The sequence below is a fragment of the Hippopotamus amphibius genome, chromosome 12 (assembly GCF_030028045.1).
Source record: "Hippopotamus amphibius kiboko isolate mHipAmp2 chromosome 12, mHipAmp2.hap2, whole genome shotgun sequence".
Taxonomy (NCBI): Eukaryota; Metazoa; Chordata; class Mammalia; order Artiodactyla; family Hippopotamidae; genus Hippopotamus; species Hippopotamus amphibius.
In genome coordinates, this window is record NC_080197.1 from 27,793,394 (window position 1) to 27,809,117 (window position 15,724).

The 15,724-nt window shown below is 37.6% G+C and overlaps 1 protein-coding gene and 1 long non-coding RNA gene across 12 annotated transcripts in view; one reads left to right on the plus strand and one right to left on the minus strand.

Annotated features, from left to right (window-relative positions):
* The window catches only part of TPX2 (TPX2 microtubule nucleation factor), a 60,870-nt gene that overhangs the window by 18,340 nt on the left and 26,806 nt on the right, over window positions 1-15,724 (minus strand). For 10 of the 11 annotated variants that reach the window (XM_057701453.1, XM_057701458.1, XM_057701448.1 and 7 more), the window contains 7 exons: window positions 12,669-12,797; window positions 11,646-11,774; window positions 10,003-10,124; window positions 8,873-9,024; window positions 7,493-7,664; window positions 5,004-5,142; window positions 3,948-4,164 (listed from right to left, as the gene is read on the minus strand). In XM_057701453.1, coding sequence (XP_057557436.1) covers window positions 3,948-4,164; window positions 5,004-5,142; window positions 7,493-7,664; window positions 8,873-9,024; window positions 10,003-10,124; window positions 11,646-11,774; window positions 12,669-12,797 — 1,060 coding nt within the window. The remainder of the gene's footprint in view (window positions 1-3,947; window positions 4,165-5,003; window positions 5,143-7,492; window positions 7,665-8,872; window positions 9,025-10,002; window positions 10,125-11,645; window positions 11,775-12,668; window positions 12,798-15,724) is intronic. The other variant, XM_057701459.1, reaches the window with a different exon arrangement.
* LOC130832732 (uncharacterized) lies at window positions 8,968-12,656 on the plus strand. The gene is made up of 4 exons (XR_009048363.1): window positions 8,968-9,040; window positions 9,688-9,742; window positions 11,883-11,956; window positions 12,291-12,656. It is a non-coding gene; the product is annotated as an uncharacterized LOC130832732 (long non-coding RNA).

Below are 15,724 nucleotides of genomic sequence, written 5' to 3' on the forward strand. Positions count from 1 at the left end.
GAAAACTACTGACCTAATCAATGAATTTGGTAAAGTTGCAGGATACAAAATTAACACACAGAAATCTCTTGCATTTCTATACACTAACAATGAAAGATCAGAAAGAGAAATTAAGGAAACAATCCCATTCACCATTGCAACAAAAAGAATAAAATACCTAGGAATAAACCTAACCAAGGAGGTAAAAGACCTGTACTCAGAAAACCATAAGACACTAATGAAAGAAATCAAAGATGACACAAACAGATGGAGGGACATACCATGTTCTTGGATTGGAAGAATCAATATTGTGAAAATGACTGTACTACCAAAAGCAATTTACAGATTCAATGCAATCCCGATCAAGTTATCAATGGCATGTTTCACAGAACTAGAACATGAAATTTTAAGATTTGTATGGAAACGCAAAAGACCCCGAATAGCCAGAGCAGTCTTGAAAAGGAAAGAAGGAGTTGGTGGAATCAGGCTTCCTGACTTCAGGCTATACTACAAGGCTACAGTGATCAACACAGTATGGTACTGGCACAAAAACAGAAATATAGATCAATGGAACAGGACAGAAAGCCCAGAGATAAACTACGGTCAACTAATCCATGACAAAGGAGGCAAGGATATACAAAGGAGAAAAGGCAGCCTCTTCAATAAGTGGTGCTGGGAAAATTGGTCAGCTACATGTAAAAGAATGAAATTAGAACACTCTTTAACACCATACACAAAAATAAACTCCAAATGGATAAAAGACCTAAATGTAAGGCCAGACACTATAAAACTCCTAGAGGAAAACATAGGAAACACTTTTCAATGTAAGTCACAGCAAGATTTTTTTTGATCCATCCCCTAGACTAATGGAAATAAAAACAAAAATAAGTGGGACCTAATGAAACTTCAAAGCTTCTGCACAGCAAGGGAAAGTATAAGCAAGACGAAAAGACAACCCTCAGAATGGGAGAAAATATCTGCAAAGGAATCAACAGACAAAGGATTAATCTCCAAAATATATAAACAGTTCATCCAGCTCAATATCAAAAAAACAAACAACCCAATCAAAAAATGGGCAGAAGACCTAAACAGACATTTCTCCAAAGAAGACACATGGATAGCCAAGAGGCACATGAGAAGCTGCTCAACATCACTAATTATTAGAGAAATGCAAATCGAAACTATGAGGTATCATCTCACACAGGTTAGAATGGGCCTCATCAGAAAAATCTACAAACAGTAAATGCTGGAGAGGGTGTGGAGAAAAGGGAATGCTCTTGCACTGCTGGTGGGAATGTATATTGATACAGCCACTATGGAGAACAGTATGGAGGTTCCTTGCAAAACTAAAAATAGAGTTACCATAGGACTCAGCAATCCCACTGCTGGGCATATACCCAGAGAACACCATAATTCAAAAAGACACATGCACTCCAATGTTCATTGCAGCACTGTTTACAATAGCCAGGACATGGAAGCAAGCGAAATGTCCATCAACAGATGAATGGATAAAAAAGATGTGGTACATATATACAATGGAATATTACTCAGCTGTAAAAAGCAATGAAACTTGGACATTTGTATGGACATGGATGGACCTAGAGACTGTCATACAGAGTGAAGTGAGTCAGAAAGAGGAAAACAAACATCGTATATTAACACATATATGTGGACTATCGAAAAATGGTACAGATCAACCAGTTTGCAAGGCAGAAATAGAGACACAGATGTAGAGAACAAACATATGGACACCAAGTGGGGAAAGCGGGGAGGGTTGGGGGGGAATGAACTGGGAGATTGGGATACCAAATTGTACACTCTAAATATATGCAGTTTATTGTAAAAAAGAAAAAAAGAAAAAAAAAGAAAAAGAATACATAAAGTCAAAGTTGATATTGGCATATGAGATACAAAAAATATAGTAAAAATTGAGAGGGTGGTAAGTAAATTAAATAAAAAACAAAAAACTTGTAGCAAGGGGAAAAGCCAGGAGCTTGGAGAAAAAGACGTTATTAAAAGTAAGGGGCCAGATTGAACCTGGTGTACCCCCCAAAAAATAAAAAAATAAAAATAAAAAGTAAGGGGCCAAATGCATGTTACAGAAGGCTTGTAGAAGTCATTTCTCTTCTCTGGGCCCTGGGTTTCTGGTGCATAAAATGAAAACATTGAGCCCTTCTGGGTCTAGGATTCTGAGGTCTGCATACAGTTCCCTTGTTGCACTCAGAACAATTTCCTCAGCAGGTAATAACAAAGAAGGCACAGCTCCTGGAGACTAATCACTTGAGTGGGAAGAGGTTTCTTAAAAGTTTGTATAACAGAATCTGGCCTATCATACATGTGCATCACAGCAAAAAAGAAAGGAAAAAGAGAAAAGAAAAAAGAAAAGCATTGTGAATAGAAAAGAGGTCTCATATGCAGAAAGCTGTCAAATTGAAAGAAGATACTGGGGAGGGAAGAGAAGAAGAATCATTTCTAAACATTATCATGCTTTTTTAAAGTCTGGGAAATATTGCTTCAGATTGCTTCTGATTTAGTGCTAAGAAAATAAACAAAACTAAGTATCCAGTCAAATGTAATACAGTTGTCCTTCAGTATCCTGGACCCCCAAAGATACCAAAATTCGAAGATGCCCAAGTCCTTTACGTAAATTAGTGTAGTATTTATATATAACCCATGAACATCTTCCTGTATACTTTAAGTTACCTCTAGATCACTTATAATACCTAATACAATGTAAGTGCTATGCTAGGTAAACAGTTGCCTAAGAGCAGCAAATTCAAGTTTTGCTTTTTGGAACTTTCTGGAGCTCTTTTTCTGAATATTTTCAATCCATGGTTAGTTAAACCTGCAAATACATAATCCATGGATAAGGAGGGCCACAGTTTCACTTAAAACTATGGTGAATCTAAAGGATAAGCAAAAAGAAAGGGGACATGAAAACAGAGTTCTTAGTACCTGTACATAAGGCAATCCAAACTGGGGGAGGAGAATGTTTCCCCATCTGCCCGGAAATATACCTGAAAATCATCTTTGTATTTATGCAGGTGCTGAACTTCATTACTTATTCTCTGACTGTAGCATCTCTTCTTGATTGTATATTTTCCCTAAAATCATGACTGTGAGCCCACCATCAAACTACAACCCACTTCTGTAATCTAGGCTCCAGGTGCTCCTCTTGATATACTTTTCTCCAGCTTCACTGACCCATTTACAGTTCCCAGTAGCTGCCCCATGCTTTCCACCTTTGGACTTTTTTTTTTGTTACTCCCACTGCCTGGAATGCCCAGCCAGTCCATTTCATTTGCATTTCTACAAGTCCAAATTCTACCATAGAGTGGAGAGGCAATATAATGATGTGTTAAGGTCACAAACTCTAGAGCCAGAGGATAAGCCTGAATTCTTATCCTTGTTCCAAGACTTACCAGCTGAGTGCCCTACGAATGCTACTTAACCTCTCTGTGCCTCATGTGCCTCATCTGAAACTGGTGATAATCAGAACAGACCACCTGAGGGGTTGTGGTCAAAATGAATGGGTTAATATACAAAAAGGGCTTGGAGCAGTGCCTGGCACATAGTGAAAATGTCAGCTATTATGACAGTAACAACAGGAAGAGGATGAGGAGGAAGACAACTACTCTACATTGTCAAGGCTCAAATCAAATGCTTCCTCCCCCACAAAGCATTCCCTGAACCTTCTATCTAGAACAAATCATCATCTCCTTTGAATTCTCATAGCACTTTTAACTGTCACCTCTCAGCGCACTTCTGTCATACTTCATATTATTTATACCTATACTGTCTCCCTTACTGGACTTTGAGCAAAATCCACCTCTGACATGTCTCTTTGTCACCCACAGCTCCTAATATGATGCCCTGATCACAGCATCTACTCAGATGTTTGTGAGTGGGTAGATACGTGGTCGTGAGCAGGACACTTCTGCCAGCTCACAGAGCCTCCCCACTCTTACCACAACATCTTCCAAGATCTTAGTAGGGCAGGGCCTGGAATGAAATTCAAAGTGTTCATCCTCCGATTTCTTCTTTGACTCTCGCTCCTGGATCCTTTTCTCAATTTCCAAATCAAAGCCAATAGGCTGAGTAGGTGGCTTCACAGGTGGTTTCTTAGGTAAGATGGGCCCACCTTCAAGAATTCTGGGATCAAGTTCCTGTGCTTTGAATTTGTATCTGTAAGGTAAGAGTTTAAGTTACAACCAAAAAAAATTTTTTTTAATAAAATGAAAACTACAGAAACAACAAAGTAGGCCAAAACCAGAAAAATAATAATCATTAAGATTACCCATTAAGCACACCAAAATTTCAACTCTCTCCATAGCCAGTATCTCTACCTCTAGAGCAAAGAATAAATGAGACAGTCTAACATTCCCACCACTTTAAAGACTGGGGTTTCTCTGCAAGAGGAAACCCCCCACTTCTCAAAAGACATACAAGAAGTGGACTTTCCTGGTGGTCCAGTGGTTAAGACTCCGAGTTCCCAATGCAGGCAACTCAATCTCTAGTCAGGGAACTAGATCTCACGTGCCACAACTAAGACCCAGCAGAGCCAAATAGAGATAGATCGATAGATAGATAGATAGATCAATAGGTAGATAGATTTTAAAAAGAAAGAAAAAGAAGTACAAGAAGGAAGAAAGAAGGATATAGGAGACAAACTCCAATGCTAATCACATTAAGTTCCAGTACCCTCCACTAACAATAGCTGTAACAGTCCCTGTTATAAAAGTGTGAGATCTATCTAAACTAACCGGAGAGGATACTCCTTATTGGAATCGTAAGTAAGTTCTCCTACCCCAACCTCCGTATTAGTTTTTTACCAGTTTACACTCCAGGACAGCTCCATGTTCCCACTTTCAATCCTTCCATCACAGAAACAAGGCAGAGGCTGTAGCTCAAATGCCATAATTCCCAGGGCAAGAAAAATAGTTAACTGTCCCTCTTACAGAACGGAAAAGAAAGTAGGCAGGTTCTCAGAACCCTTCCTCAAACACTGCCAGAGTGAAACTTACTGCTGCAGTTTCTCGAGCTCCTCGGCCTCCTGTTCCGCTGCACTTTTGCAGGTCACAGTTCTTGTACGCTGTTTGGTTTGCAGCACAGGAGTCTGTGGGTCTCTGCATATCTTCGCCACAGATTTGGAGGGTAACAGAGCTGTAAACCAAAAGCACAGACATTTTCACCTAGCTCTCTAAGACCCTGTTTACCTGTAGGTGCTGACTCAGCTAAGCAGCCCAGAGATGCCAAACCACAGAGTAGTTGGCCCTCCACACTCAGCTCAGCTCACATCAATCAATCTGATAAACATTCAGTCCCTTCTCCCCTATTACTCTTTATTGAGGGGTAATGATGAAACTAGCCCTTGGGTAAACTCTGCTATCATCTTCTGAATCTAAAACCCATTTTTGTCTCATGGATTCCTTATCACTGCACAGGCCTGTAGTGACTTTCTATTGACAGTGCCAACTATTTTGCTTGTTATTGACAAATACGATTTTTGCTTATTCCAGCTTTAAACTAAGGCCTTTCTAAAGACCAAGTAATAAGGACTTCCCTGGTGGCGCAGTGGTTAAGAATCCACCTGCCAATGCAGGGGACACAGGTTTGATCCCTGGCCCGGGAAGATCCCACATGCTGCAGAGCAACTAAGCCCGTGTGCCACAAATACTGAGCCCACATGCCACAACTATTGAAGCCTGCACACCTAGAGCCCAAGCTCCGCAATAAGAGAAGCCACGGCAATGAGAAGCCCATGCACCAAAACAAAGAGTAGCCCCTGCTCATCACAACTAGAGAAAAGCCAGCGTGCAGCAATGAAGACCCAACGTAGCCAATAAATAAATAAATAAATAAATGTATTAAAAAAATCAAAAAATAAAGACCAAGTAATAATTTCCAATATTATGATTTCCCTAAAAGTGTCTACATCAAAACATCAAGTCCACCTCTCACAGAAAGTCAAATGGAAAAAGTAAGAAAAAACCATGTCAAAGCACTGATATTAAGATCATCACCACCACTCATAGAAAATATTGATTTATCTGGCCAGGAGCAACCTTGTCAACTTTCATAATTATATAGAATGAATCCTCTAATTTAGACCTTATTACCTAACAGTGGGAGATGGAAACCAAATCTACTTATTTTAGAAATAAGCCAGGCTTCAGGTATACATATAACTATTATTGAGCTATAACAGTACAAAGTTTTAAATAAAAATTGTAGAAAATAATTTTTCTATTTGCCAGGACTGAGGTTCTAAGAGCAGAGTATATCAGACTCTAAGAGTCATATATTATTTGGAAAGTCATGGTTAATATTTACATTACCATTAGAATAAAGAAAGACATTTCATTATTTTCATAATGTAAAATTTGACAAATGGCTACTAGAACATAATAACAATATTAGGAAATGCTGTCCTAAAGGAATTCATCTGGCTACCTAACATAGCACTAAACACTGCTTATGTAAAGGCAGAAAAAATTTAGAAACATTCAAAGTCAACAACCAGATCCTGCTTTATCCAGCATACTACCCTACACTCTTGATAACTATTGTGTACCACACCTTCATTCCTAAAACTTCTTTACCTTCTTTTTGTAGGAATTATTTTCATAAAGATAGATGCCATTAGATTAGATTCCTCTTATCTGTTCACCATCAAATCTACAAACTCACCAGCACAAAAATATACAATGGAGAAAAGACAGCCTCTTCATGGTAATGGCACAAAAACAGAAATATATATCAAACTCACCAGCATTTGCACCCATTGCCCTCTTCACCCTCCTTTCGAAGAACAATCACTCCACTTGTGCTAAATATTCCTCTCCTACCTGCCTACACAGGGACTTATTCATTAGTTATCTCTTTTCTCTCCTCTATCTTCAACTTCTTTCCCTGCTAAGGACTTCTCAGCATACAGACGTGCCTTCCGTATCTCACACCTCCCTTGATTCTTACATCTCCCTCCACATTCATAGTTGTAATGATCTATTTGCTTATCTTTCTCACTGAATTAGAAACGATGCTAAGTAGCACCAAGTCCATTTTGCTCACTTCTGTAACTCCCTACACCACAACCGAGTGTCTGCGGAGTGTCTGCTTTGTAGCGGTAAAACATTTATTGAATCGCTGAACAAGTAGCACAAAACCTTAAGTGAATGGAATGCTTTCATCTTCCGTAGGTGAGTAAGTGTACATTTTGACACATGGCAAACAAGATAGCCTTGATGCGTAATGACATCTCAGGTTACCTTAATTCCCTTTAGCCAATTATTGACCAGGAGGATCAAGCTGGTTGATGGGTATAAGTGGATAGACAGCTGGGTCGTTTGAGAAATGCTCAACTATGGATACATTTGTTGTCTGCATACAGGCACACACCATGCTTTAGTTAGAAAGTGAGGATTTCAACTAAAGGCAAATTTGTGCCTAAGATGTAAAGAAAGGGAATTCTAGGGGAGGCTCCAGCCAGGTATGATACTGGAAAGAAACTTACTAATATCATCCTTCTTGCTCCTCAAGTGATATCTGTTAGGGGTTCGTTTGTGAAAGGCTTCAACCTGCTGTGCAAGGGGTACATAAGTAGAAGCCGTCTCATCAAATGTTCTTTTCTTTCCCTGAGACAGGTTGAAAGGCATAACAATGGTGCATCCCTTAGTCACTCGGGCCTGAAAAGAAAGAAGTTGTTCCTCAAATGAAGTGTTATGGAAGAGCTCAGATCTACCACAAACCACAAACTCAGCATAGAAGATCAAAAGAAAAAGAGCCCGTGTAAAGCCAAGATTATTCTCCTTCTTAAGTTGTCAGTCCTTGAGCAAGGGTTATAAGCAGTCTATTCCCATCTTTTAAAAGGGGGGAGAGGGGAATTCCCTAGTAGTCCAGTGGTTAGGACTCTGCACTTCCACTATAGGGGGCACAAGGTCAATCCCTGGTCAAGGAACCAAGATCCCCCAAGCCACGTGGTGTGGCCGAAAAAATAAAAAAATAAAAAATAAAATAAAATAAAAAGGGGGAGAAAGCATCTAGCACTTAACAAATTGTCTATTCTGTAAGAGTACATAAGGTGATTTTTTCCCAAGCATGTTTATGTTTTGAAGCAATCAAAAACAAGTTTTCTTAGAAGGAAAAAAAGCTGCAAAGTATCCCATTTAAAAAACTTTAATTGGGCTTCTGGATCTAGATCAGGTCAGGTAGCTGCCTGAATCAAATTCTCTCCACACATCCTACCAAAAACTGACTGATGAAGAAGCCTACTCCTTGGGTCATTAATCTTGATAAAATTGGTCTTTTATTAGAAAAAAAACTCTTCAAGGACCTACATCCCAAAGGAAGAAGCACAACCCCAGGATTGAAGACTGCAAAGGACTGACTTCAACAAGTGATGATGGTGACCACAAATGCAAGGAAAAATTCTGAGTGCTAGAATTTTTATTTAGGATCATTACTGTTTTTGCTAGTGCTCTGGTAACAAAACTGCATAGGATTTGAGTGGTCTGCCCCAACCCCGTTTTCCCCATCAACCCTGCTATATTTTGCACACAACTTTGCAGACACAAGATTTCTGCAAAAATTTTGTGCAAAAATTACAGCACAAGCTGTAACTAGCCTGTACCTACAATCTGTCACACATAATTCTATGTGTTTTGTGTACATTCTCAATTCAGTTTTCACAGCAACTTGATAAGATGCTTCCCAGAGACATAGTGATTTATCCAAGATTACATAGCTAACAGGGGCAAAGTAAGGATTTAGATATATCTTAACTCAAAAACACATGCTTCTCTCAATTATATTATTTTAAGCAGTGACCACAAATACTACACCAGAATCCTCACTGAATTAGTAACAAGAATATTAATTTAGTCTATTAACTTACAGGAGATGGAGGATGCTTTCGCAGTTCAGATGTAAAATTCACTTCCTTATACTCCTCCTGGTTCTTAGGCTGTTGTTTGATTCGCTCATCTGTGCGGAAGTGGAAGTCAACTGATTTGGTTACCTGGCTCACTGATTTCTTCACAGGGAGCCCTGAGTGAGGAGCAGGGTAAGGCACACAGGTAACAAACATTAATAACAGAGAACATAAAATAAGTCCCCATTTAGCCAATCCTTTTCGTATTTCTATTACCATGGATCTAACTTTGTTTACTCTCTACATATAACCCAACACTTGAAACAGTCCTGAGGGACACCAATATATGTGCCTTATTCATGTAGTACTATTGGGTTTGAGGCCTTTTGGTCAGATACAAACTATAATAAGGTGGCACAGGGGAGAAGAATCCCATCTCCCAGGTATGGTCATAGCTCTGGAGACAGAGAGTAAGTAACTGGTATACTTTTGATAAGAAAAGCTATGAATGGACTTTAAAAGCACACTTAACTAAGTATCTCTAAGAGATCCTATAAACTCCAGAGATGCTTTCCAACACAGTAAAGCAGAGCTTTACAGCTTTGACTCCACCAATAATAATTATGCCAGAGCAAAGCAGAACTCTGATCCCTTCAGCTCCCTCATTTATACTTTCCTCCACAGCTACCACTGGATTCACTCAGTTTTCTTTTCCTCTGACTAGGATAAAGTGGGAAAACAATTTTTAACAAAAAACTGGCCTGTCCAACTGCTCTAATACAAAGCATTATATTTGTATTTCTTTTTGTATTGTATTTGTGTTTCTTTCTAATACAAAGAAAAAGAATTTGGAGGAAAGAAGAGGGAGGAATTAATTCTACTTGGAGAAATGAGGTAAGGACTCACAAAAAAAGGCCTCAAAAGATGGGTGTGACTTCCATAGAGATGGAGAGGAACAGCATGCTCTAAGAAAGGACTGATACATGTAAAATGTTCTAGGGAATGATCACTGGGATATGTCTTCTAAATAAACACATCTTTTCATGCTGACTACTGACCAAGAAAGACTTTTTTGCTTTAGAGACTTTAAAAACCCTACCAAGATTATGAGAAGTACCCCCTCATAAATCAGACTCAATCAGAACTAAGCTGACCTGCTCCTGCAAGGGCAAATTTCTTGAATTCTTCATTCTTTTTCCGCATCTCTACCACCTCTTGCTGCATTTTCATTCTCTTCTCCAACTCTTGCTCCTCAGTAGTTTTTAGAATCTTCTGCCTAAAGGGCAAATCAGTAAAGGAGATGACAGAGGAGAGGAGAAAGAGACCCAATGGTTAAAAAAATCTAAAGGCATTATATAGATCAGATCTTTAACCTGTGATAAAATAACCATCAAAACCAAAAACTCTTATCTAATAAATTGATATTAACTTAGATAACACTATGAAAAAAAGATGCAAAATTTATTCTAAAATACTGAAAGCTTCAGAAAAAACAGCTAAAACAGACTATAGAAGATATTACAAAATACCCACAAATTTGACTATATAATGATTAACTTTTATGCCACAAGAGAAACTAAAACTAAAATACCAGTAATAATATTTTCAACAAACATAGCAAAAGGTTAATATACCTAAAATATATACTGTAATAGACTTAGGAGTAAAGCCAACCAGAGTTCAAATCCCAACCCTGCTGTTTCATTTTCTGCCTATGTGATCTTGAGAAAACTATTTAACCTCCCTGAGCCTCCGTTTTCTCCAATGTAAAATGGGTAATATGAATACTTGTTCTCACAGAATACTTGTGACCATTAAATCAGATAATGTTTCTGAAATACTGGACACATGGCAAAAGTTCAATTTAAAGCAGCCATTCTTAAAAAATAATAATAATAAAGTAGCCATTCTTAGTAATGAGAACATCACTAAGACCACTTATAGATAAATAGAAAAGGAAACAGATGATTCACCCAAGAGGAACTTTGGAAAAGATGTTTACAATAACAGTTATACAATCTTGTCAGCAATCAAACAAATAAAAATTAAAATAATTTGATGCCATCAACATATCAATTAAATTTGAGACAATTTTTAAAGTAAAAGAAATTTACGCAGATGAGACTACAAGGAAATAAAAATATTCATTCAAAGTTGACGGCACTGTAAATTCATATATTCATTTCAGAAATAAAACTGGCAATAAATATCAATAGCCACAAAACTGACCATACTCTTAGATCAAGGAATTTCTCTTTTCTTATCCCAAGGAGACTACTCAAAGAAAAGGACGTACCTATAAAGATGTTCACTGATTCCTTACAATAGTGAAAAAATCTGAAACAGCATTTTCAATAGGAAATAGTTAAATATAATCTGATAGAACGTTAACAATCTATCAAAAAAAGGGTAAATGGGAAGATTTTGTAGCAGTACAGAAAATAAAACAGTCTCATAGTGAGTGAGTAAAGCAGAACCCAAAGATTGCTTACACATTGATTGTAAAAATATGTATTTCATGTGAGTAAAGTCCAGAAGGGAGCTTGGCAAAATAAAAACTGTTCAATTTAGGAAGTAAGAACCTTTACTAACTTTTTCCTTTTATGTTTCTTTTACTTTTGTTTTAATAGTTAATTTTGTTCAATGTGTACCCACAAGGACATAAAACAATTTACTTTACCATGATTATAGCTTTTGGAGTTTCCCAAGCTCCTTATGCATTAAACAGACTGTAGATGTACCCATTTGTAATTTTACTCTACTGATTCTAAAGTTGAGATTCAGGAAAGAATCATACCTTACAGGTGGGATACGAGATACAGTATGTCTGCCCTTGGCTTTCTCTGGGGAAGACTCATTCTTTTCAGAAATATCTTGATGATCACTGCCTTCTTCCTCTTCCTCTGTCTTCTTTTTATTGTGAGAACTTGAGTTGAAAAGGACAAAAAATATCCTCTCAATTCCCTATAGCATATTCTACTCTACCCTCCTCCCCAGATCTACCATATATGGCTTAAATTTTCTCATTCTTTAGGACAACAACCATGTTTCAACAGCAAGATTCTTCCAATAGTATCATCAGATCATATATACCAACGGCTACAACAGGTAAACTTTAAGAACGCCAGTACCAGTCAGGGTAAGAGTTGTCTGATGATGGTTCAGGAGGGTGGGAAGGGATTCCAACTGCTCAACATCAAATGAACAAATGCCACACAGCTAGTTGCCTTCCCAATATTTATTCCACTTTCTTTCTTATTAATAGAACCCCAATTTTGCTTCGGGCAGCAATATATGAAGGCAAAGTATTGTACTTGCTTCAATAGTCTCTACTGCAACTAGAGGGGATCTAACTTAGTTTGGTCAACTAAAGTATAACATAAGCGTTTCTAGAACATATTTCACTTTCCTGATATGCGTCCTGCCCCTTTTTCTTTGCCAGACCCTTCTTCTTCTTCTCTCAAACATGGATATGATACCTAGAGATACAGCAGCTATCTTGAGATAATGAGGCAACAAGCACAAAGAAGAAGCTAAGAAACACAGAGCAGCCATCTTGAGCAACAAGTATGGAAAAAAAAAAATTAAGACTCACAGAGATGTCATTGAACCAAAGCTAGCAACAAACTACTTTCAGACTTCTGTGAAGCAAATAAATCATTATTCTTTAAACCTCTCTAGTTAAATAGGCTATTACCTTCAGTAAAATACATTCCTAACTGATAAAAATAAGAACAAGCACCATGTATTCTGCTTGCTATTACCATAGGAGCAAACAGGGTAAAATCTATGCCAACAAACAGAAGCTGTGGCTACTTACACTTTCATTTTTTTGGAGGGTGGAATTTCATTGATGATTACAGGAGTAGCACATCTCTTGGCTTTCATTTTTACATGATGCTTTTCTTTCTGTTCCAAATTCTTCTGAGCAGAGAGTCTAAGAGATCTTCTATGGTAGAAGAATTGACAAAACTTATCTGTAATGAATAGACCTACTAGATATGCAAATACTCCTCAGAAATGTGAAAATATGTCAAACTACAAAGGGCTATAAAAAGTGGTATTATTTCTGCTCTAAAAATATAATACTTTCTTGTCTTACTGATAGTTTTGGAAAATTCACCATAAAATGCTGCTACTTAAGTACATTGGTGTTTGTAAATTAGACCTCAATAAAGCTGATTTAATTTTGTAAAAAGGCACTGGCAATCACCTAGTACAACTCCTTTCTTTTAAACGCTTTATTTTTTTTAATAAATTTATTTATTTATTTATTATTTTATTGGCTGTGTTGGGTCTTTTTTGCTGTGGCCAGGCTTTCTTTTTAGCTGTGGTGAGTGGGGGCTACTCTTCGTTGTGGTGCGCGGGCTCCTCATTGCCATGGCTTTTCTTGTTGCGGAGCTCAGGCTCTAGGCGCATGGGCTTCAGTAGTTGCAGCACATGGGCTCAATAGTTGTGGCTCATGGGCTCTAAAGCGCAGGCTGAATAGTTGTGGCGCTCGGGTCTAGTTGCTCCGCGGCACGGGGGATCTTCCTGGAGCAGGGACCGAACCCATGTCCCCTGCATTGGCAGGCGGATTCTCAACCACTGTGCCACCTAGGAAGCCCTACAACTCCTTTCTTTTAGAAGTATGAGTAAATACAGCTGACTGACATTGGTGTACCTCAAAAACTGGTACAAGAGTGTAAAGCAATTATATTCCAATAAAAAAAAAAAAAGAAGTATGAGTAAAAGTAAAAAAAGATGAGGTGACTTGACCCTGTTACACAGCTAACTGCTGCCAGACTTGAAATTAGATCTTCTGGAAATTTACTACCAAGTGTTTATTTTCCTCCTCTTTCTTTTAGCCATGGCCCTCTATTTTTGTTAAAACATGGAACACATAACAAAAAGTACACAAAACAAAAATTAAGTTAAATGATTACAAAGTGAAGACTCATGAAATCACCATCTAGACTAAGAAATAAAACACTGGCAGCAGGTGCTATCTTGACTTTTACAGTAATGATTACTTTATCATTTGCATACAAACATGCATTCCATAAACATGGTATGTTAGTTTAGAGAGGAAACAGAAAACTCTATATAATAATCAGACTACTGCAAGCATTTTTTATGTCACGGTTTATTTTACTCGACATTATGTTTGTGGGATTCAACCACACTGATTCATGTAGTTCTAATTCACTGAGTTTGAATGCTATATAACATTTATTGTAGGAACGTACCATTAACCAGTCTACTGTTGATTCTCACATATGTCTCTTAATATACACGTTGTTGGCTACGTTAAGTTGTAAGATTGCTAGGTCATAGGACATTGATTTATCAACTAAAGTTATCTTCCAAGGTGCTTGTGTCAATTTATGGTTACACTGACTAATTTATAAGAGTTTACATTGCTCTACATTCTCCTAAACACTTAGTACTGTCAGATGACAATTTTATTGGCCACTTGGCTATCTTCTTTCATAAAGTGCTAGTTAAGTCTCTTGATTGTTTTCTACTGCACTGCTAATCCTTTTCTAACTGATTAGTAGGAATTCTTTATATTCTGTGAATATGAGCCCTCTGTAGGTTTTAAGTATTACAGATAACTACTCCCAATCTGGGGTCTGGCTTTTCACTCTCTTTATGGTATCATTTGATTAGATAAATATGTTCAAATACAACAACCTCCTTCCCTAAAAGCATGTCAGTGTTTTTCTGTGTGGACTCAATTTAAGAAATCTTTCCCTATTCCAAGGTCATGAAGATATTCTATTATGTGACATATTTACAGTACTGAGTCTCTCAAACCATGAACATGGTTATGTCCTGCCATTTATTTAGATCTTGCTTAATTTCTCTCAATACTGATTTATTAGTATATATTCAAATTTTTATTAGAATGCATAGAGTACCTAATTTTAAAATCTTTATCATAGAGAACTTAAAACACAGTAAAAAATGAAGAGAATAATATAATGAACCACTAGGTAATCATCATTCAGCTTTAAAAATTATCAACTTATAGCCAATCACACTGCCAATTTTCCCTCCATCCAACCCCCTAGATTTTGAAGCAAATTCCAAATTTCAAATCTTTTCATCTGCAAATGTTTTCATATAAATCTCTAAAAGTACTCATAAAAACAAACACATGGAGTAATACAGAGTGCATTTATCATGCAAATCTTCTTGCATATTACAAAATGTACACAATATACAAAAATATGACTATTTGAAGGCACTGAAAAGTGACCAAAAGCAAGCAGAAAAAAGAGAAACATTTATCCATGAAAAGCAACTACAAAGGTTAAGAGTTATGAGTTAGTAGCTTTTTTGCCCCAAACATGGCAGCTCCAGCAGCAGAAAACTCTAATCTCACTGGCTATAGTATAATGGAAGATAGAATTCAGGCCAGTACAGCAGCTGGAAACTTAGAAGGTAAGTCCTAGAAGAGAAAGAGCTGCAGAAAAGGTGTCACCCAAAATCTGAGCCAAAGCTCTACACCAATTCCTATGTGTTACTATATATGCTAACTATGCATACATACATATGCTAGCTATGCACGTTTAAGGGAGACCAAGGGACCCAGTGAAAAAGCAGAAACTGGTGAGATGTCCATCCTTAAAAGACATAAATGCACTAGGTAAGACTGATGAGTCTGCTGTTTTTTTTTTGTTTCAGTGCATTCCCCAATGTGTATATAGTAGAATGGCACACAGCTAAAGTCTTACTAGCTTGAGGTATCAGAAGACAAACATTAGGGCTGGCAAAACAACTGGAAATTTAGAGGCAAAACTCAAGAAGCAAGAGAACCATGAGAACCACAGAGAGGATGAACACTTAAGCCTGAGTATAAATTCTACTCGGTCCTGGCTGACCACCAAC